Raw genomic sequence first — 22,484 nt, 5'->3', positions numbered from 1 at the left:
TTCTTTGGTTTAAATGTACTATTTTCACTTCCAAAATCATATTTATACTTTGTACGGGTAGTATTTGAATTGTCTTCGATTCACCTAACTTTTGCTGGAGGAACTGTAATATTTTCTCTTGATTAACCTTAGGGTTCATCGGTGATTGAGAGTGTTATCCGGAAAGATATTCTGGACGTTATTTCGCCTTAATAGATGAGTGTTCCTTGTTCGTTATATTTTCCTTGACTTCATGGCTTGTTGTTATGGGTTGATAATGTGTTAAGTGCTCTCAATGATTGCTAAAACAAGTTTTCTCGGCGAGTGTGTACTTTATCGCACTCGACCTAAATGTATGTGAAATTTTCAATGATTCAATGATTGAAACGTTACTTGTGCATGAATGTAAACCTTTTGGATGAATTGGGCCCTGCCCTTCGTTACCGATCGACTCGAGTCAGAAGCGGATTCGGTCGGGCGATATGGTGACCCTGGGTGAATGTTTGGTATACTCGAGTATTATCTTGTAGTCTGGTGGAGCCTGACCAACGTCCAGGAGGGGGTGAAATGAAATGAATGAACGAATGTCAATGTAAATGAAGGGTTTTACTTATAAAATGCATTTTTTCAAACCATTGGATCAATAAGGAAATGAAAGAAAAATGACTGAATGAATGAATGGCCCCAAGTGAGCACGTATCCTTTTAATGAATGTTATTATCGCTTTATATTGTCATGTTTTTTGAATTACTTGCTATCTATGGTTAATGTATTGAACTGTTTGTTTGTTTATGCACCTCACTGAGTTTCTAACTCATTCCGTTAGTTTTGTTTTCCTTAACAGGGGATGCGAGCAAGGACGAGAGTTCTGTATAGACTAGCCTAGTTTAGTTCTTTTGATCCTTTTGTAATAGTTCTCGCCCTAGCATTTGGCAAGGGTTGGATGTATGAAGAATTGAGAACTTTTGTACATTTGATTTTGTAATTCCTTTTGAGATAGAAATGTATATAAGTTTCGCTTTAAGTTTTGGATTGTTGTTATACTCTTTCCTGTGGAGTTAATTCGGTTTTGTTTGAGGCGACTGAGTCCCGGCGAGAGTTAGGCAGACAGTCCGCGGAACTCTTTGGTTCGTCTTAGGGGGAGGTGAGGCCGTCACAGTCCCATTTCAACGTTAGAGATGAAAGTGAAAATGTTGGTATAATTAAATAATGCAAAGTGAACTTAACTCATAAAACAATAAAAAGATGGATTTCTCAAGTCAACTAAAGGGTTATTATCACTTTACCCACTTAAATTATATCATTACTATCAGTTTATCCTCTAACATTATCTTTTAGTCACTTTACCCCCATAAGTAATTCAACTCAACATACTAAAAAATTTTGGATAAAAATACCCTTTTATTTTATAGCATTACTACATTGTTATTATCACTTTATTCATTTGGATTATAGAGATACAATCACTTTAGTTCCTAACATTATTTTTTAGACATTTTATCTCATCATTAATCTAACTAATATAGTCACAAAATTTTAAATATATTTATCCTTTTTTATATATAATTAAAAATAAAAAAGTTGGAATGGTTATTCTTCCTTTTTTTTCACTTTAAGAGATCAAAAAACATAAAAATAAAAGAATTTTCTCAAATTTCTTTTTTTTCAGACTTATTAATACTAAGAAAAGAAAAAGAGATAGGAAAGAAGGAGACAAAAAAATTAGATTTTACAAAAAAAAAGAAAATAAAGAAAAGTCTACCATTATCGTATTACTTTAAGGTTGTCGGGTTTAGAATTGGAATTTGGTGGTAAACAAAAAAGTGAAATAATTTTAAAATAATAAAAGTATTTAATTCTTTCTTATTTGTAATTTTTAAAAAAAGAATTGAGCTCTCTCTCTCCCCCTTCCCCTCTCCATCTTTCTATTTTTTTTCAATATTAATAAGATGGCCAAGAAGAAAGAAATTAATACGTTGACTTTTTTTCTTGATATTAAAAAGGAGAAAAGTCACTCTAAATTTTTTATTATTTTTATTGTGCATAGAGGATGGTATTTTCTTTTAAAATTTTTTAACTTGATAAATTGCCTAAAAAATAATTCTATGGGGTAAATTGATAATGATACTATATTTTATAGGGGTAAAGTGATAATTATTTTAAGAGTTAAACATGTCTTTTCACTTTAATTAACAAACTCTCTTAAGTTTGATCGTTAGTCATGGGGGTAAAGTAACTAAAAAATAACGTTAAGGGGAAAATTGATAGTAACACCAAACGTTAAGGGGGTAAAGTGATAATAACCATCAACTAAAGACTAAAAAGAGGCCTCAACCACGGTCAATATTATCCATTGCCCTCACAAAAATTAAAAACTCAAAGTTTACATTTTCATCCACAGATTGTAGCAAACAACTGTATCCCAACACTTGACCGAGGACCCTTCCCCGGGTTGACTAGTACAGTCAAAATCGGGTCATTTTCTTCTGTATTCATCTCTAGTAGGTAACTCCGACTACTCAAGAACTTTTTTTTTTTTGACCAAAAGGGATCATCTCATCCTTCTGAATTCTAATCGTGTTCTGCTTCTCTGCAACAGGTGAGTGTAATCCTGACAACTTCTCTTCCATTTATTTTCTATCAGTCAAAAGCGGTTCATTTTTGGAGTAAATTCCCAAAAAGAGGGACTTTTTAATCTAACTTCCCCAAGGATGCTGATTTTTTAGCCTCTTCCCAAATGATGAAAAACGCATCCAAGAAATACGTTTTTTCAAATAAAAACGCAATCTTCAAATACGTTATTTTAATTTTCATAAGTTTATTTAAATAGAAAAAATTGATCAAAAAACGCATTAGTGGAATGCGCTATTTTAAAAAATCTCATATAGCGAATGCGTGTTTTGGCCCAAAAACCCATTTCGGAAATGCGTTTATTAGTAAATAAACTCATTTGCTAAATGAGTTTTTAGCATATCTAGGAGTCTGTTCCAGTCCCCGGTACTAAGAACCCCTCAATCCCTCTTTTAAAAAGTCTCATTTAGTGAATGCGTGTTTTGGCCCAAAAACCCATTTCGGAAATGCGTTTATTAGTAAATAAACTCATTTGCTAAATGAGTTTTTAGCATATCTAGGAGTCTATTCCAGTCCCCGGTACTAAGAACCCCTCAATCCCTCTTAATCTCTTTCTACCCTAACTTCTTCAAGGGCCAAACAAAACACACCACCCATTCAATTTTTTCGTATATTTGATACCACATTCGCAGCCAACTTAAGAGCAAGAGTGGTGATTGGGAGACTAGTGAGCTAATTAGGCATATTGTCAGGTAATACTTACAATTTCGAATTTAGGGTTTATGAAATGGATGCATTTAATTATTTTAAAAGAAAAAAAGCAAATCTGAGATGATTCTTTGGTGCTTATTGACAGAGGAAGATACCGTGCAAAGGGCAAGAGTATTTGACAAAGCAAGAGATTCTGGAAAGAGGACTTACAAAAGCACAAGCAGCAATTAGAGAAGCCGCAGCTTCTCATCGAAATTTTTCTGCAACCGCACAATCCTGCCGCTTTTTCCAGTGCGTTTCCTTTGCTTTTTTGTTTAACTTAAATGAATTAATTATTCATTTGCTAACCGGTGGATATATATACAGAGGTTTCCTTTTCTTTTTTGTTTAACTTAAATGCATTAAAATGCATTAATTATTCCTTTATTAGCAATCCCATCGCAATCCTTTTCCATATCATTGCTTTCCCGACCCCTTTACTTTAATCCAAATATATAAAATTATTATTATTTATTTCTTTCCTAACCAGTGGATTTATACAAATTGAATGTAGTAACTAGCAATGAAGTTGGGAGATGATGTAATCCATGATCATACAATTAATTGCTTGGTAAATTATTCTAAAACATGGGGATTTTTTTTTTTAAAAAAGAATATGTTGAAGTATTCAGGCACATAGCATAAGCACTTTAAGCGAATTCAAAATACAAAGTTTTAAAATATAGTTCCATATTAAATTGAAAAATATTTGGGAAGTTATATATATGTGTGTGTGTGTGTATATATATATAACCATATTAAGGTGGACAATATTTGCAAAAGTTAGAAGAGGAGCAGGGGATTTTCTTAATCAATCCAACAACTTGCCTTCTAAGTCACCCACCAAAATCATACCTAGCAAAATACTACTGCTACTACAATGCAATGCAATCCATATTGCATGTGTTGTGTGCATTCCTATGTGCCTTTATTAAATTTTCAAGACTTAGATACATGCAAGACTTTAGATACAAAATGTAAAAGCATATGACATTCATGACTTTAGATACATGTATGTCTACTCTTTTTCATTTATTGTTAGGTGGTTCTTGAAATATTTTCTTATTCTTTACTGGTTGTTGGCGAATATGAATGCTGGATCTATAGATATTAATCTAAATTCATGTATGGTCATGTCAAAATGAAAAGAAATCAGAGATTGCTATAGACTTTTATTTTTGAAAGATTCTTTCACAGTATAGAACGTAATACCTGTGGGCAGTCTAGAAGTTTAGGAGTTACCTACACTTACAAGATATGTCTGGTTTTAAAATATATTTTTTATTATAGTATTTTTCATCATTCGAGATGAATTGACTGCAGTTTACATTGCATTTGAAGGCTTGTTAGCATATGTTTTAATGGATCTTCAACATCCATTGAAGCTTGCTTTATATTGGGATGGTCATATCCAATATTATCCTGAATTGGGATTTATCGGTCCAATTGGCAAGGTAGTTACGATCAACCACAGGATAAGATTTGGAGACTTACTAAGTAATATACACTCATATATTGGAGTGGATAAATTAACTGTAGATTTGAAGCTCATCTGCAAATATCCTGATCATGGGCCATGGGGTTTCAAATTCTGCCCATTACTAATAATAAACGAAGAGGGAATGGATATGATATTTTCTTTAGCAGCTGAGTACCCAAATACTATGGTTCACATATACATTGTACAAGAATCAGTTCGCAATTGTCGAGAGGGCAATAACATCTTCACCAGTAAGGAAATGGCTCCATACATAAATTTGCTGACACAAGATGTTGAATCTCCGATAGTACTTACACCTACAGTTTCATGCACTCAATCTTCTCTTAAAGATAAGCATGATGCACAATGGTTGTCATCTTCAAATAATGATATCATTTTTCATGCTATGAGTAGCATGTCACCTTCATTGAAACCCATCCAATCATCATTTTCTACTCCTTTAGTGTCATTAGTAGGAGATATGACCCGTATGCGTCCAACACATCAAGGACGCACATCTACAGCACGTATTCACAATGAGATGGATGAGCGAGAAGATGATGCTCCTAGATGTCAAACCTGCCACCTTCCGGGTCATAATAGGAAAAATTGCCCGAGGTTGTCTTCTAATCAATCAAGGTTGTCTTATAATCGATCATAGTTCGAGATATTTAAATGGATGCTCGAGTTATAATTGAATTTTGGTATTCTTTGATGTGGTAGTCTAATATTGACTGAAATTAAAACATCATTGGTTTGTATGCTTGAAATTAAATCCTTCCAAGTGTTATTTTTCTATTAATGTTTTTTTTTTTGGATTTCAGGACATATGGGTAATGAACAATTAGTTTCATTTGTTCCTGGTCCTATTATTGGAGATGTATTGACACGCCAGCCCCACCATCGATCCACAGATATTTGGAGAGGTGCTGGAGATCATAGGCCATTACAAGTTCGGAGACATGATGGTGAATTTTGGAGAGGAATTCCATTTGATCCTAGGGTGCAAAGGTACATTGATGAAGCTGGCTTTGGTGGTGTTGTGCGCACAGGTCAAATACAACTCGACCACGCACTTGTCACAGCTTTGGTTGAGCGTTGGCGAACTTAAACTCACACATTTCATCTTCCTATTGGTGAGGCTACCGTCACATTACAGGACATAGGGATATTATGGGGGCTTCCTATTGATGGACAGCCTGTTATAGGGGTGGACACGCATCGAAAATCAGAGGATTGGCTGCCGATATGTGAGGACTTGTTAGGCATTCGACCTAAAATAGATGATATTAAGGGAGGGCGACTATTATTGGGTTGTTTAGATGCTCCCTTAGCTATCAGACTTCCTAGTGATGCATCAGATGATGATATTAGACGTCATGCTAGGATGCGTATCTTACAGCTTATTGGTGGTCACCTATTTTCGGATAAATCTGGCAATATGGTCAGCTTAATGTATTTGTCATTATTAAGAGATTTTACTGTTACTCGAACATATAGTTGGGGGAGTGCGGTTCTTGCTTTTTTATATCGTGGACTATGTAGAGCTACTCTTTGTACCTCGCAAGAGATTGCTGGACCATTGGTTCTTTTACAGGTATTTTCACTTAAACTCTTTGAATTTTTTTTTGGTTTCTAGCAATTATGACTTAATCTTGTTAAATGGACTAATTTTTGTTTTAGCTTTGGGCATGGGAACGATTTCCCACCTTATGTCTAGATAGGCCAGTACCTAAAAAGGAATTGCCAGTTGAGAGTCCTTATGGTGCAAGGTTAGTTTGTGAAAAAATATTAGTCTTAGCATATATAATTGTCTTCTAATTTAGATACATGACCATAATAATAATAGTGTATTGTTAATTATTCTATAGGTGGAATGTCGATTTTGACCTTTCTAGAGTAGCAATGCATGTATTAGTTGTATATCGAGATCAGCTAGATAGCTTGAGAGATGATCATGTAAGTATTTATTTCATGCATATTTCATGTATCATGATAAATTGCAAGCTACATCCAAATTTGTTTAGTTTACTTTGTAATTTTTCATTTCGGTTTTCATAGTTTGTATGGCAGCCATATCCTCTACACATTATAGAGACATTACCTCAGTGTTGTTTGGCTGGTTCTGAATTGTGGCGTAGTCGAACTGCACTTATTTGTTGGGATACAGTAGAGCTACACCTGCCAGATAGGTGCATGCGACAATTTGGGTTTGTTCAGCGTATTCCGGCACCATGTGACACAGATTGGGGTTTGCATCAAGTGGATCGTCGAGGCAGACGAAATACAGATTGGACCCTTAAACACCAACATCACATCCAAATGTGGATGGACCGAGCTTCAAGTATACAAGAAAGTGAACTCGAGGAGGTTCCTGGTGAGGCTAGTTTAGAGTATATGACTTGGTATAAGCAGCGTACAAGATTGCTTATTGGCAACCCATCATTGAGACAACTATTACCAGCTGGTTATCAGGGTATTGCACCAACTAATGAGATGATGGTAACAATTATTTAGATATTTTTAATTGAATACTTTGTTTAAAGTTTTATATTAGCAAAATTAGAATTTATTTTGATAACATTTCAGGTAGATACATTGCATCGTGTCTATTATAGATCACTTGAAGCATTACCACATGCTGAGGCCATCTTTGTTCCCGCTCTCGCTGATATTTGGGATATGTGCCAATCCACTATGCGTGCCATTGGATGTGAGATGAGATTGAAACTCCAACCATTGAATCCAACAATGCCACTCTCAATGGATGAAGAGTTGCAACATGTAATTCCATGAGCACGTGTTCGAAGAGCCACACAAGAAGGTTCACAAAGAGTCCATAGAGGGGGACGAAGGCAAAAACACACCCAAATTGATCAAAACATTGTACAGAATCAGATTTTAAGTCAGGATGAGTTTGTAGGAGATCATATGGGGAATCAAGAGACTAGAGACACGGGAAATGAGCAAACAGCTCTCAATCAGGCATGTGATCAGAATTTTGAAATCAATATCGATCAAGGTCAAGGGGATGAACATACAGAAGGTGATACAGCACAGGCACAAGCTGATAAACATGACCTGACACATGCACAAAGTGATGAGCATGATCAGACGCATCTGGAGTTTGATTTGCAACATCAAACACAAGAACATGCAGATGGAGATAAGCGTGACACTTGTAAAGGTCGAGGTAAAAATCAGCATCTACCCTTGCGGCCACCATCTAAAAGAGTCAGAAGGCAAAAGTTGTGTTACTCTGGAGGCATTCTCAAATGACAGATTGTACTTGTCTTGTTATAAGAATTCTTCTTATTGTATAAGAGAATTTGGATTGAAAACCAAGTAAACATGGTCTATGAAATTAGATGTGACATTATATGGCCTTATGACATAGTTGAATATGCAAGTGTTTGCTTAACAGGTGATATAAATAGTTGAAAATGAGGGAAGATTCTGTCCATTTATTTATGTTTATTAAATGTGGTTTAATCAACAAATGATTATATTACTAAAAAAATCAAATTACTTTTCCATAATACAATTGAAAACACTTTTGCTTAGATACGAGGCCTTTTTATTGACATATACAGGTTTTATATAATTATGTTTTAACTTCTTATATCACTTTGTACCTTCATCCAACATCTATATTTCAATGTATATTCACCTCAATATTTGGATTAAGGGATAATTGCAAAAACCTTCCCTAAGGTATCTAAAACTAGGACTCACCTCTTTTACGATTTAAGAAATAGCACTGCCCTCTCCTAGAAGGAAATTGGGGCCTATTGCGAATAAAAGATTGTGAAAATTTACCTTTATACTCTAATTATTTGGAGAAACTTAATGAACAAATTTTGCAAAAGAAACTTGTTTCTAGTCAATAAATTAAGTAACTAATTAAATAATTAAATTACTTGTGAGTGTTACTTTCATATAATTAATTTATGTTAAATACAAAACCTACTAGTTTCCCTTTCATAAAAATATGAGAGTAACACTTTTTGAATTTTACTTATAACCATTTGTATATTTAAGATAATTTAAATGATTCAGAATAAAATACTCATAAATAGCTAGTACTTTGTTCATGTAATAGAGGAAACCTATAAAGAACTGGTATGTTATGGGCAGTTTTTTTTTTTTTTAATTTTCACATATTTAATTTATGTTAAATACAAAGCCTACTAGTTTTCCTTTCGTAAAAATATTAATATAGCACTTTTTAAATTTTACTTACAAATATTTATGTATTTAACATAAATTATATGATTCATAGTAAAATGCCTACCCCCATAGCTAGTACTTTTTTCATGTAATAAAAGAAACCAGTAAAGAGCTGGTAAAAAGTTGGTAATTTCTTTTTTTACTTTCACGTATTTAATTTTTATTAAATATAAAACCTACTAGTTTCCCTTTCGTAATAATATTAGTGTAACACTTTTTGAATTTTACTTTTAAATATTTATAAATTTAACAAAATTAAATGATTCAAAGTAAAATGCTTATAAATAGCTAGTACTTTATTCATATAATGGAAGAAACCCGTAAAGAACTGGTATGTTGTGGGTAATTTTTTTTTCGACTTTCAAATACTTAATTTATATTAAATACAAAAGCTACTAGTTTCCCTTTCGTAAAAATATTTGTGCATCGCATTTTTAATTTTATTTACAAATAGGTGAGTGCTAGTGTCAGCAACCTCAGAGGAGTTCCGCAATTTTCCTTTCGATTAAAGTTTTCAAGATATGTGATTATTCTAACTCATTTTGGGCCATCATATTTTTACACTAAACATTTAGGATTAACTTTTTATGAATCGTAAAATTTTCTTTAGAAAAAGTGTTACGGTTTTTAAGACAAATTACCAACATTTAAGATACAAAATATGTGCATGCATATGTAAAATCCAAAGTTCAAAAACCTTTAAGCCTTTTGCAAACTTGAAATGAAATCTATACCAGATAAATTAATAACAATTATGAAATAACAAATTCTTTGGATCTTGACTTGTGTTACTGAGCTAAATTAATAATAACAAGATAATATTTTTTTTTAAAAAAAAACCTTACATAACCCAAGTCAAGATCAAAGAAATGAAAAAAAGTAGTACATATTGATAAACGCAAAAAGCATTCAAGTCAAGATCCAAAGCAATGAAAAAAAGTGGTACATATTGATAAATGAAAAACGCATTCATCTAATGCGTTTCTTAAACAATAGCGCATTGCCGCAATGTGTTTGCTAGTGTATCAAAAAACGCATTCCACTAATGCGTTTTTTGATCAATTTTTCCTATTTAAATAAACTTATGAAAATTAAAATAACGCATTTGAAAATTACATTTTTATTTAAAAAACCGCATTTCTTAGATGCGTTTTCATCCTTTGGGAAGAGGCTAAAAAATCACCATCCTTTGGGAAGTTAGATTAAAAAGTCCCTCTTTTTTTGAATTTACTCTTCATTTTTGCCGTTTGATTGCTCTGTTAGGTGCTTATGTTCAACAAGTTTTTCTTTTATCCCTAATACATGCATATCCCATCTCTTACTGGATATTTTTAACCAAAAAATTCTCCTTTTTATGCTTCTGGTTCCTGTAATTGCTTGTCTTTCAACCCTCTTTCATGTACCTTCAGATTTTGTTAATCGTCTTGGATATATTCCTATTACAGCTGAGAGATGGCCTACGCTGCAGCTGCTTCCCTGGTACAAACGCTGGAGTATCTGCTGCAATTTCCCTGTTTGGTTCTGGAAATGAAGAAGATGCAAGCGGAGGTTGTCACACAGAGATTCCGTCAAGTCTTATTGCTCCTGAAAGGAGAACCCTCAGCTTCGTCGAGCTCAGGTTTACAGCAATTAAGCGAAGAACCTGAAACTCTGGCATCCAGCTTTGAAGGATTTCTTGGGGCAGTTGGTCCGCATGCTGACTTCTTGGAGATCAAGAAAAGAACAGTGTCCTTGAGCTGCGGAATACCAAAATTGCAGGAAAAAAAGCCACCAATTCTGACGGAAATTGGATCTTTGGAGCAAGACCTGAAGAAATTTCTGGAAACCACTGCCCGCGACATCCGGACAGATCTATCCAACTACGTTGTTCATCAACCTTCTCGTGAAGCAGCAAGAAAAATGCTTCGGGCCGTGGATAAGCTCAAACAGGCCATAATCTTTTTCTATGAAGTTGCTTCTGAGATCACAATTCTCTACCAGGATCTTTTCTCCTTGCTGAGTTTTCTTGATGATTCTTCTGATAAATTCCAGGATCATGAATTGCTGAAATGCATCAAAGACGTTGCTTATAGAGCAAGAGATCTTGTTGAAGAATGTATCTTGGACAATCAAGTCGAGTCAGTAAAGACGTACCTCATTTGCACTTTGTCCAATAGTGAGTCACCATCTAGATTCCTACAGCAGGCAGTGGGGAAAAGTTCTCTTGAAACTGTGGTCAAGAGTGCCTTAGATGGAAAGAAGGGCATTCGTCGAGGTTTAGTTCATGCATTACAGGATGTTCAATCTATCAAGAGAATGACTACAAATATAGATGAAAAGAGTCTAAGATTGCAGGGATCAAGCGTCAGGAAAGCACCACTTAGTTCGAATAAGGAGGATATTGTGGTAGGTCTTGATGCTGAGCTGACGACTATCTTGGAGGGGCTCACTGGACTGCCAGGACTAGAAATAGTGACAATTTCTGGGATGGGCGGCATTGGTAAGACAACTCTTGCTAGAAAAGCTTTTAATGATCCTTATATTGTTTATCACTTCTATTGTCGTGCATGGATAACAGTATCCCAAGTCTATCAAGTGAGAGATTTGTTACTAGGCCTTTTGAGCTCCATTGCACGGTCCACTGATAAAATGGTTGAGAAGAGCAATGCTCAATTAGCTGAAGTTGTATACAGAAGTTTGAAAGGTATGAGGTATATGATTGTTATGGATGACATGTGGAGTATTGATGCTTGGAATGATGTCAAAAGATGTTTTCCTGATGACAAAAATGGAAGTCGAATAGTAGTTACAACTCGGTTCATGGAGTTAGCAACAAATGTGAGCCCCAAAAAGCCACCTCATTGCATGAACCTTCTGAATACAGAACAAAGCTGGGAACTATTGGAAATGCTCATCTTCGGGACAGCAAGCTGCCCCCAAGAATTGGTAGGAGTTGGAAAAAAAATAGCTAAGAGATGCCGGGGATTACCTCTAGCTATTGTTGTTGTTGCTGGTGTTCTCTCACGTGTCATCAGGGAATACAATTATTGGAATAATATTGCAGAGGAGGTTAGCTCAGTTGTTTCTACTGATCCAGAAAATTGCTTAGATATACTTGCTTTGAGTTACAATTACTTGCCCCATCACCTGAAAGCCTGCTTCCTCTATATGGGGATTTTCCCTGAAGATTGTGAGATTGAAGTTTCAAAATTGATTAATTTATGGGCTGCAGAGGGCTTCTTATATTTGGATTCAGAGAAACAGTTGGAACAGATTGGAGAGGATTACTTGGAAGACCTAATCGCCAGAAACTTAGTTTTGGTTGAAAAGAAGCGCTTTGGGGGGGAAGTCAAAACTTGTCGCCTCCATGACTTCTTACGGGAATTGTGCTTGAAAGAAGCTCAAAAGGAGAACTTCATGCATGTCATACAAAGGAGAAGTGCCAAAGGTGTTCAAACAGGCACGCGTAATCAACGTCGTCTGAGTTTCCATTTGGATCCCTACAGTGATGTGTCTGCAGCACCTGCAATCCCACATGTCTCATCTTTTCTGTGTTTCACACTGGGTGCTAATATAGTACCTGATATTCTATTCTTTCAGTTAGGCTTTAAGTTGCTTAGAGTATTAGACATATTCTTTCTGCATTTCGATTACTTCCCTGATCAAATACTAAAACTGATACATTTGAGGTATCTTGCACTCAATGTTACTTATGAGCTTCCTGCCTCAGTTTCCCAACTGAGGAATCTCCAGACCTTAGTCATTCATGGTCCATGGCTTTGTCGGGAATCTGGCGGTAGCCCAATATTGTTGCTGGAGTATTGGAGTATGCCTTCACTGAGGCATGTGCATATTACTGCAGCTTGTCATCTAAAGAATCCTTTCACTGTACAAGATAACCTTCCTCGTCCATTTGCTTCAGAACACCTGCAAACTCTCTATACAATACAATTTTCAAGTTGCACAAAGGAATTTTTCAGTGTCATGCCCCATCTTAAGAAACTGGGAATTTGTGAAACTAAAGAAGACTACAGCACAGACAGTTTGTCACAAGTCCTAAATAATCTTGTTTGCTTGCAAGAACTTGAAACCCTGGAGTGTTCCTTCCACACACAAAATAGAGAAGTGCGAAAGAATTTGGGCTTGGCTGCTTTGCCAGTGACTCTTAAGCATTTGAGTTTGAGTTGGAGTTACTTACCATGGGAAGATATGACCTTTATTGCCATGTTGCCCAACCTTGAGGTGCTTAAACTCAAAAATTATGCTTTCCAAGGGCCAAAATGGGAGCCAACTGAAGAAGGTTTTCATAGTCTAAAGCATTTGCTAATTGAAAACACTGATTTGATCCATTGGGAAGCAATAATAGTTCGCCACTTTCCGTGCCTTCAGCATCTTGTTCTGAAATCATGCAAGCTCTTGGAGGAGATCCCTTTTGGTGTCGAGGAACTTGGTACCCTGCAGCGGCTTGAGGCCCACTATTGTAGTGAACCTATTGAGAATTCTGCTAAAGAAATTCAAGAACAGATTGAAGGCATTGATGTTATTATCAGAAGTGATCGGTATGTTAAACACTCTCCTTGTATGATTCTTGACTTGTGATCTTTTACTTGCATCTGATAGTTTGAACTTCAGTTAAGACGGAAGCACTTTGATTCAAACGGTTTATGTCTGAGATTCGAGTAGTTATGTCTTTTCCTGTTCCTACTATTGCTAATGGCATTCTTTTCTTTTCTTCTGTCTATGAAGCTACTTATTTTTCTTCCCCTTTTTGTAACAGGAATCCAGACTCTGCATAAGGAGTGCTTTCACTTCTCTCTCTTAATATCCAATGTTTACAACTTCTTTGTTTCCAACTTTCTTTCCAAATAACCATTTGTAAGACTTCTCTCCCATTTGGCAAATGCGCTGTGACTGCCAAATGTGTATTCATGGTTTTAGTCTTCAGTTAGGATTTGACAAGTTGGTCCTCCTATTCTACGTTTTCTTGATGCCTGTTTCAGTAGTACTATGTTGATGTCCTGCTTGATTATCTATTATGGTTCAGATGAGTTTCATGACTGTTAACATGGATGTCTTGAATTCCTCTCACAAGAAGCTTTGCAATAATAATCTTTGTGTATGTTCCTAGTTATTGGATGTAATCCTTTCTTCTGTAAAGAAGTTATTGATGGTAGACATTGTATGTTGGCTCAGCTCATGTCATCTGTGTATTATACTATTAAATTTTAAGCAATAGAATGTTTTAATAAAATTTCTCCATCAATCCAGGGAAAAATTGCTTCAGAAATGCATCCAGTTTCACTTTTGTCTGATGAGTTTTCCTTCTAAGCACTTTACTATTGCCCTCTAATAACGGGGCTGAAATGCAGTCCACCAGTATGTTGTCTGTTAGACAGTGTCAAGGTATCTAGCTTGGCGAAAGGAAGGAGAACTTTAATGGTGAAGAGATGTTGGTACCAATATCCCTTCATGAAAGTACAATCTGAACAGAAGCATCTCTTCCTATAGGAGGCCTGTGGTTTTGGGACTAGATACCTAGTCCATTGAAAATTGAATACTTGATTCAACACCTTCTATCCTTCTTAAATTTGACTACCTGATCTCCCATGTAATGTTTATAACTGGCTCTTGTTTAATGCTTGATCGGGTGTTGACTTTGTTGTCCTGACAGTGCTCCAAATAGGATTAAATCCATCTTAAAGGTTTCTTCTCTCATTGATACTCTTTGCTAAATTATAATTCTTGAACCCAAATTCCCACGATCTTAACCCATGCAGACAAAAATGGTATCTATTATAGCTAGCATGACGTGCAGCTCTGTTCTGTTAGTAAGCCAGAGTCGAATGATGGTCAGTAGCACAATTCAGTAGCCCAGAAGAAAGCAAAGACATAAAAGGAAGCTTCCTGAATTCATCCATTCTTGTGGCTTGGGAGCACCTAATCTATTCTAGTCTGTTCTTGATGATTAATATTATGGTACCCATTTTTATGCTCATTTTTTAAATTTCTGTTCTCAGTACGGTCCTAATTAGAATTGATTGTTTATAGTATGTCTTGGAACTTTTTCCCCCCCTAAAGAATTAAGCCTTCAATTGTAGGGAATGAATAAATATGCTTACATATAAAATCTGAACTAGTTTGATATGAATTCAGAGCAGAGATAAGCTAGTCGAACAATGAAAAAGACAAACGGATTTGAGTTGTTACCCAAATCTGCAGTTAAAACCTACACATGTTAACCAGGGTTCAGGATTCAAGAAAGAGACATAGGAAATAGAAACAAGCTTCTGCTTAGAAGTTGGCTTGCAACATTCAGCTTTGAGGAATGTTGTATCAGCCTAACAATCAACATCATTCAGGAAAAAAAACCGCGGAAAGAAATAACAAGCTCCACATTTTCGGTTTGCAATACTTGTATGGGTGGCTTAGGCGATTGCTCCTCTTTTGTAAACGCTGTAACATCTGCTGCGCTTCCCGGGTATCACTCTCCAAATTAAGCAATTCCAGGCTCGAGTTTTCTGTAGAAAGTGTTCTTTGCTTTCTAGATCACCTGATTATATGAATATGCACTTTAGAAGAGAAAAAAGGGTCATGCTTTCACAGTTTCACTTACTTTGAACAAAAAAAAAAAAAGATGGATTATAATTTACACAAAAATCGATACAAATGCTATTTACAGTAACTAATTCAAACTACTTGGATTTAGTAATACTTCTTGCCAAATTGTTCCTTTTGGAATGCAACTAATGCAAGTATGCTACTGCCTTAGCAGGGCCCGGCCCAACTGTTCTTGGACTCCTAAATATTCAGCTTTTGCCAAGTAGCGAGGTCCCCTCAAGAAAATTGGTTGAGAAGAAATCAAAGACAAGACTTTTGGCACTTGGGGAGACTTGGCTGCTTCATCTTCGTTGACCACAAGTTCTCATCGCCGGCTTTCTTCTAGCAATCGTGATGCGGATCATCAAGTGCAGTTTCTCCTCTGCTGCTGGTAAGCTGTAGCTTCTCTCTCGCATTCATAGTTGTCAGGCCCCAGTTCTTTTGCTCTGTCCTAGATGTTAGCATGTTGTTATTTTATTTTCTTTTATATTTACTTATTGCAGTCCGGTTAAAGCTTTAAATCCAAACATGAAGGGTGATTTCTTTGTTAATTTACTATTGATTACATTGGGTAGGATTGACTTTGACAGAGGGAAAGATGGCTAATGATGAAGTTGTTTATACGTTGGTGGAGGAGGTGGACGAGTTAACTACTATCCTACGCAAAATACTGAATATCAAGGTATTGCAAGCCAAGTTATTTATTGAAAAAGTTGGTGAGGTCATCAGAGTATTGGAAATGGAAGGACCCCCAACTTTGCCCGACCAATTACTAGAAGATATTGCACCTCTTGCACTGCCTATAGGAGATTTTGTTCGGAGAACTAAGCCACAAATTACTTCACCGTCATATGATGAGTATTGGATGAATATTCGTGACGGCTGGGAACGAATGGTATCAAGAGAAGTGCCAGAATTAGTAGAACAGATTGGCTTAAATGAGAATAAGCTGGAGAAATTTCTTGATGAATCTGACTTCTACAACTCCTGGGAAGATTTACGCCACAATTTAGCCTTGCTACCTTGTCGTGACGCGGTGATGGATCTGCTTCAGTCTTGTCGAGAACTCAAAGACGCCATGAACTTTTTCCGTGAAGTGGCTACTGAATCAGCTTTTCTCTGCCAACATCTAAAGGTCTTGCGGAGCTTTGCTGAGCTGTGCGAGCGTTCCAATGAATGGCGTTGTCGCCAATTTGTGAGAGGCATCATGGATGTTGCTGACAAAGCTCTTGTGGAGCTGGAATGTGCAGATAGAGATATTCTTAGGTCAGAGATGTGGGAATTTGTATCAAATGTATATGCTTCAGCTGCGCTTCTAACGGAAAATTGTATTGAGGAGACGGCCAAGAAATTTTTTTATGGAAAAAATGGCAAGCGATTGGTTTTGTTGGAGACTTTAGAAATGCTTCATTCCTTCACGGAAGAGATTGATACTGCTTGTGGGAAACTTGGCAGCGAAGATCGTCAATCGCATAACGCTTCATTTGGAAGAAATGGTTTTCCTTCACTGTCTGTGATTCGCGACAAATTTGCTAGGGGAGATCTTCCTTCACTGCCTATCACGTATTATCTACGTGCTTTTCCTTTAATTGAAGCAAGAAAAAGAGGAAGAGTTAGTGTTAGGTCTGGTATCAGACGACCTAACAAACAGGTTAATTGTCTGCGTGCTTTTGGAGTAAAAAGAAGAAGTGTGTCTAATATCATACTAGAGCTGCAAATGAATAGAGTTGAATCGAGTTTTGGCCTAATCGAGTCGAACCTCGGCCTAGTTTTATTAAACTTGAACTCGAGTTTGAGCTCGACGAGCTGCCAATATAAATATCAAATTCAAGGTCAAACCCTACCTCACAAGCTCGAGCTCGAGCGCGAGCTCATGCTCGAGCTTGACCTAGAGCGCTCGCTCGCGCTCGAGCTCGACCTAGAGCGCGCGCTCGCGCTCGCGCAAGAGCAAGTACCTGACTGGTTAAGCTTCCAGTTCTGACAATGGTGACAAACTATGTTAATAGAACCAGAATGTATGTGGTATTGCTGCCACAAATGGAGAAATAGCTCTAGAATGTATGCGCTGCTGCTACCAAGAATGGAGAAATAGCTCGTGAAGAGTTTCGTGAAGAAGATAGAGCAAGATTACTATATTCACGGTATGGGTCGGTTGATCACCAAACCACTAAGAGAGCTTTTAATGAGTTATTTAGACCTTTGGCTCATCGAATAAATATTTTGAGTTCTCTTGTGTTTTAGTAATTAAATGCTTTTGGGTCTAGAAACACTTTTTATAGCTTTTATACTCTGTTTCATGGTGAAACTCTACTCTTTTGTCTCTGCTCTACTTTGTGGTAAAATTCTACTCCTCTTTCGTCATAAATCATGTAATCTGGTGTCTGTTCCCGTTGATCATAGTTTTCTAGAGAATGCGTTGCTCAGAACATGATCAGCATAGCTTTGTACTGTCCAAGAGATTAATCTTCCCGATTTTCAATTGTTGAAGCATTGCAGGGTATTTAATTTACCAACAGATACCTATGTAGATTCGTGCATGTTAAAAAAGAATACATAGTTACTTTATTATGCATTTTCTAGGAAAGAAAACGGTGTGCATTTAGAATAGGTACAGAAGTTATTTTAACCTTGGCGTACTGTCCTGATTCCTCATTGTAGTTTCTAGGTTTTTATATTATTTTTTCTTTTGGTAAAATAGTTCAAGATATTTGCTGCAAAATGTCCTTGTGATATACTAATGCAAATGAAACACCTTGTTAAAATTTGTTTCTAAAAGAAAAACAGAAATGCTTTATGATGGACACTTAAGAATGCATATATTCCTAGACCTAGAACTACGCGGTAAAGAATTTTCTATTTGGAATCCATGTTAGCTTGAAATACTCAAACTAGATAGCCATTCCTTTGATGCAGGTTTTGGTTCCCTAGGGTTGGTTGCATCAGAATTGGTAATAATATATAAGGATGTTAAAAAATTTTGTGGTCATATAAACATTTGTTGTTCTTGGCCAAGTTTTATTAGTCTCCGGATGCAAGCCTAGAAGGCGGCTCCATCTTACAGGATCTTGATCTTCCAGGCCAAACCAAGTGCGTCGCACCTTGATAAACTATATGTGAACGTTGGAACACAATGCAAGAAAACATTTTATTTGAGTTAACTAATTTCATTCGTGATTGGGTCGTTTTGTGGTAATCTAATTGGTAGAGAACCAAATTTTCAAAGTGAAGCGTATCAACGTTGTTGTTGTTCTTAATCTTGGCTTAGATTTCGATTTCTGTCTTCCATCAAAACCAAAGCCAAATTCATTGAATGTGTTAATAGGAGGTTTGGCAAGAAAAGTAGCTACAATAAAGTAGAATATGATTTTTTTTTTTGGCTTTTCTTTCCCAGTCCTCCCATTCCTATGGGTTTCTAGAGTTTCTTCCTTTCCTTTTTCTACTCTTACTAAAACCCATCACTTGTTCATAAAATTCTGTGCAGAAAAGGAAAGGACAAAAAAGAGAGTAGTCGATGATCATATTTGTATAGCAAGAAGAGGAATGAGAGGGAAAGGGAGCTTAATCTTCAGAAAATTAGTGGGATGGGTGACTGGGGAAGGTTTGAGGTAAATCTTTGGTCATTTTTTGTTTTGAGCTAGATGTTAAGAGATAATTAGAGGTTGCTTAGATGGTTAATGTTGGAGAGACAAAAGGATAAATGAAAACCTAAGAGGTGCTAGGTGTCACCTTTCTATTGAACCTAGACTTTGACCACTATTTATCACATTTACTAAATGACCAAAATTGATCAAAAAATTCACCATTTTCTTCATCATCTTGGTCGACCCTCTCAACGGAAAAAAGAAAGAAAGCCTTCAACATTTCTCTTTCAAAACTTGCTCCAATCTTACAATCTAACTGATAGAACTCCAAATTGCTCCATAAAAACCCTTTGCTAAGGAGTATTGAGGAAATTGGTGGAGTGGTTTGGAAGGATAAGGTACTAAGTTATTTCTTTTCTTGAGTTTACAAGGTAAGTGACCAAGAGATTCTTTTTTTGTTCATGTTAGTGTTAAATTAGTGACTTGTGATAGTTAAGGTGGTGATTTTATGGAAGATTTCATGATTTTTGGTAGAGATTGATGAATTTCTGATTTTATGCATGATTTTTCTGATTTCATATGTTTAGTGTTGGTTAGTCATGGATTGATGGTTTGTTATAGTGTAAAATGGAGTTGGAATATGATGAATATGATTGGTTGTGTAAAATTTCTGGCTTGTTACTAAAATTTCAGATTAGGGTTTCAATTGTCCCTGTTCTGCCCGGTACTATTTGGATAGGATGGAGGCCGAATCAGCTTCAGGCTAAAACATGAAAGTTGTAGAGAATGATGTTTTCTAGTTGCCTGCAAAATTTCAGCTCAATCGGAGCAGGGTATCTTGTGAAATAATAAAATTGCCCCTGCTGTCCTGTTTCTGTCAAAAATGAAAATCAGCCTCTGTAAGTGGTTAGTTTGACCAGGAATATTACCGAATTGGTTGCTGATGTCTTCTTAAGAATTATAGCCTTGTATCTTAGCTTTAAAATGGCTTTGGAATTACCTGAATTGGAGTTGTGTGTGCTGAGATATGAGTGAATGAATCAGGACTGCTAGTTAAATTCCACAGTGAGCTTCGAACTGAAAAATCTGGAGTTGTTTTGGTAAATTTGATCTAGTTAGGGTGAGAACTGGACTAAGTAGTCTTCATCAAAGTTATAGCTCTCTGTCTTAGCTTCAAAACGGTATAAATTGTACCCCAATTCGATAAGTGTAGCTCCAGTTGTGTCCGTTCCGCTAAATGACGTCAAAACTGTCTTTTGATTTTAGGGCATAAACTTCATTTCCGGACTCTCCCTAGCTTGACTATGCACTTATACGTTCTATTGGGCCTTATTTTTGGTAGTGTGTGGATTTGATTTGACTCGTGTTCGAGTCTTAATTGTGATATTCTTGTTGTATAGGTCGTACCGGTGATCCGATGCCTACGCCTGAAGCTAACTTGTGAATTTGCTTACTTACCTTGGTGAGTGTACCATTATATGGCTAATGCTTAGATGATTGTTTATACTTGTTATGTGAACTTGAATGGCTTCAAGGAGACGAGAATGTACTTTATCGCTCTCGATCTCTTATCTGTATTACTGTTACTGTCAAATGTGAACTTGTATACATGTGTGATTTGATATGGTTTGGGGCTTTGCCCGACAACTTAAATGTGCTATCTGAGCTCATACCCTATTGGTCTTAATCGAGTCGAGCCGGCAAGGGTTTGGGCGAATTGATAACGGACCTTGGGTTCGCTGTAGTCGAGTGGAGTGTTAACTCCTCGACCTTATGGTGTACTCGAGTACTACCCTCTCTGTTACTGTGAGGTGTTCGGGCCCGATAAGGGGGTGACCGGTGGAAGGGATATGGAGTAAAGTGGGGATCTACAGGATGTTCTTCTCTTTAAAGGTTGACGGAGTGTCAATGGGTTGGAGATCAAGTGCGGCAAGTGAAAAATGGCTCTTGAGATCCAATTGTATCCTTTTATATTGACTTGTTGTGTTTATGAGTTTTGGGGACACTATGTGATAAAATGTGTTTACTGGTGTGTCTTGTTGGTACCTCACGAGCGTAAACTCACACTCGTTACTTTGTTTTCCTTACAGGGAATAACCTTTTGGGAACTATGATGTTTTGAAGCCGAGTTGAACTAGTTTTAATATTCTTTTGTATAGCTCCTCGATAGTTGGGAAATCCGTACATGTACTTGGATCCAACATTTCTTTTGAAATGTAAATTTGTAACTATGTGTATATAAAAGTGTTTGGTAATGTTCATGTGTTATTTTGGTTTGGAAATGTCCCTTTCTTGGAGTATATAAAGTTATTGCACTTGTATAGGTTTCGGATAGGTACGACACTATTCATGTGCGGCTCCATTTTTCCCATTTTCGTTTCGTGATTTTGATTCATTTGAGCACGCTAAAATATTCCGGAACGTTTTAGTTTGTATACAACCGTTTTAGTAGTTCTGGCGAGAATTGGGCAAGCAGTCCGTTAACCCCTTTGGTACGTCTTAGGGGAAGGCGGGGCTGTCACAATATCAATTGATGTACTTCCTCCACATAAACGACCACTTCAAAGTGAAGCATACAATTCTGGAACAGTGCCTTTCTAAAATTTTGAGAGATAAAAGATAGGACATATTGGTTTTTTTTCTTAAATAATTTCTTTCTTGGTACTATGGTGTCTAACTCATCTATTTCATGTCTAATGACAGGGTGTCGATGCCTGTGCAATAATAGAATTAAACCTAGTTGCCAACTAAAATAGCCAAAATCTGATTCCAAGTACTGGAGTAGGGACTCTAGGTGTGCAATGGATTATTTGATTTACCCTGTTCTCGAAGACTTTGCTTGATTTGATATACCCGAAGAGAATGGCTTTTTTTCACAAATAATTATGAATTTGTAGACAGGGCAAGTAGGGTCATATTCTCAGGGATTGGGGATATTTGTCTCTCAAGAAATTCAAAGTAACAAGAGGGGGTGTTTTTGTATGGAGGATGACAGTTAAAACAACTCAACTAAAAATATAAAAATAAATAACTAACTAGAAATTAAATGACAATTTACCAAACTCAGAGTAACAATAATTGAAGGTCTAAAACAATTGAAATAAGAAAGCAATTAAAAATAAAATAAAATAGGCAACTAAAAAGCAAATGGCAATTCCCTAAATCAAGGTAATAATAATTAAAGATCTATCGAAGGATTAACTTCAGCAATGGTTCACCTAATTGATCATCGATGCGCAAACAATTTCAATTATTTATCAATAAATAGGTTATAACTGCCAAACAAGTGATGACAGTCAACCGCTCATTACTGTATC

The 22,484-nt window shown here is 36.3% G+C and overlaps 2 protein-coding genes across 2 annotated transcripts; both read left to right on the top strand.

Annotated features, from left to right (window-relative positions):
- Positions 1-10,462: 10,462 nt before the first annotated feature.
- LOC113751105 (putative late blight resistance protein homolog R1A-3) lies at positions 10,463-14,120 on the top strand. The gene is made up of 2 exons (XM_027294974.1): positions 10,463-13,548; positions 13,767-14,120. The coding sequence occupies exons 1-2, from the start codon at positions 10,463-10,465 to the stop codon at positions 13,783-13,785; spliced, it is 3,105 nt and encodes a 1,034-aa protein (XP_027150775.1). The 3' UTR covers positions 13,786-14,120.
- A 1,727-nt stretch (positions 14,121-15,847) lies between these two features.
- On the top strand, positions 15,848-17,678 carry LOC113752559. The gene is made up of 3 exons (XM_027296670.1): positions 15,848-15,977; positions 16,162-17,418; positions 17,593-17,678. The coding sequence occupies exons 1-3, from the start codon at positions 15,941-15,943 to the stop codon at positions 17,676-17,678; spliced, it is 1,380 nt and encodes a 459-aa protein (XP_027152471.1). The 5' UTR covers positions 15,848-15,940.
- The last annotated feature ends 4,806 nt before the right edge of the window (positions 17,679-22,484 follow it).

The sequence above is a fragment of the Coffea eugenioides genome, chromosome 11, assembly GCF_003713205.1.
Source record: "Coffea eugenioides isolate CCC68of chromosome 11, Ceug_1.0, whole genome shotgun sequence".
Lineage (NCBI taxonomy): Eukaryota > Viridiplantae > Streptophyta > Magnoliopsida > Gentianales > Rubiaceae > Coffea > Coffea eugenioides.
The sequence above is the reverse complement of the archived record's forward strand: the minus strand, read 5'-3'. Positions and strand labels throughout refer to the sequence as shown.

Excerpts from the sequence above, each read along its gene's own strand:
- LOC113751105 (XM_027294974.1), top strand. The coding sequence starts at position 10,463 with ATGGCCTACGCTGCAGCTGCTTCCCTGGTACAAACGCTGGAGTATCTG.
- LOC113752559 (XM_027296670.1), top strand. The coding sequence starts at position 15,941 with ATGCGGATCATCAAGTGCAGTTTCTCCTCTGCTGCTG. Across the intron at positions 15,978-16,161 it reads CAGTTTCTCCTCTGCTGCTG|GATTGACTTTGACAGAGGGA; the intron begins GTAAGCTGTAGC and ends TACATTGGGTAG. Across the intron at positions 17,419-17,592 it reads ATATAAATATCAAATTCAAG|AACCAGAATGTATGTGGTAT; the intron begins GTCAAACCCTAC and ends CTATGTTAATAG.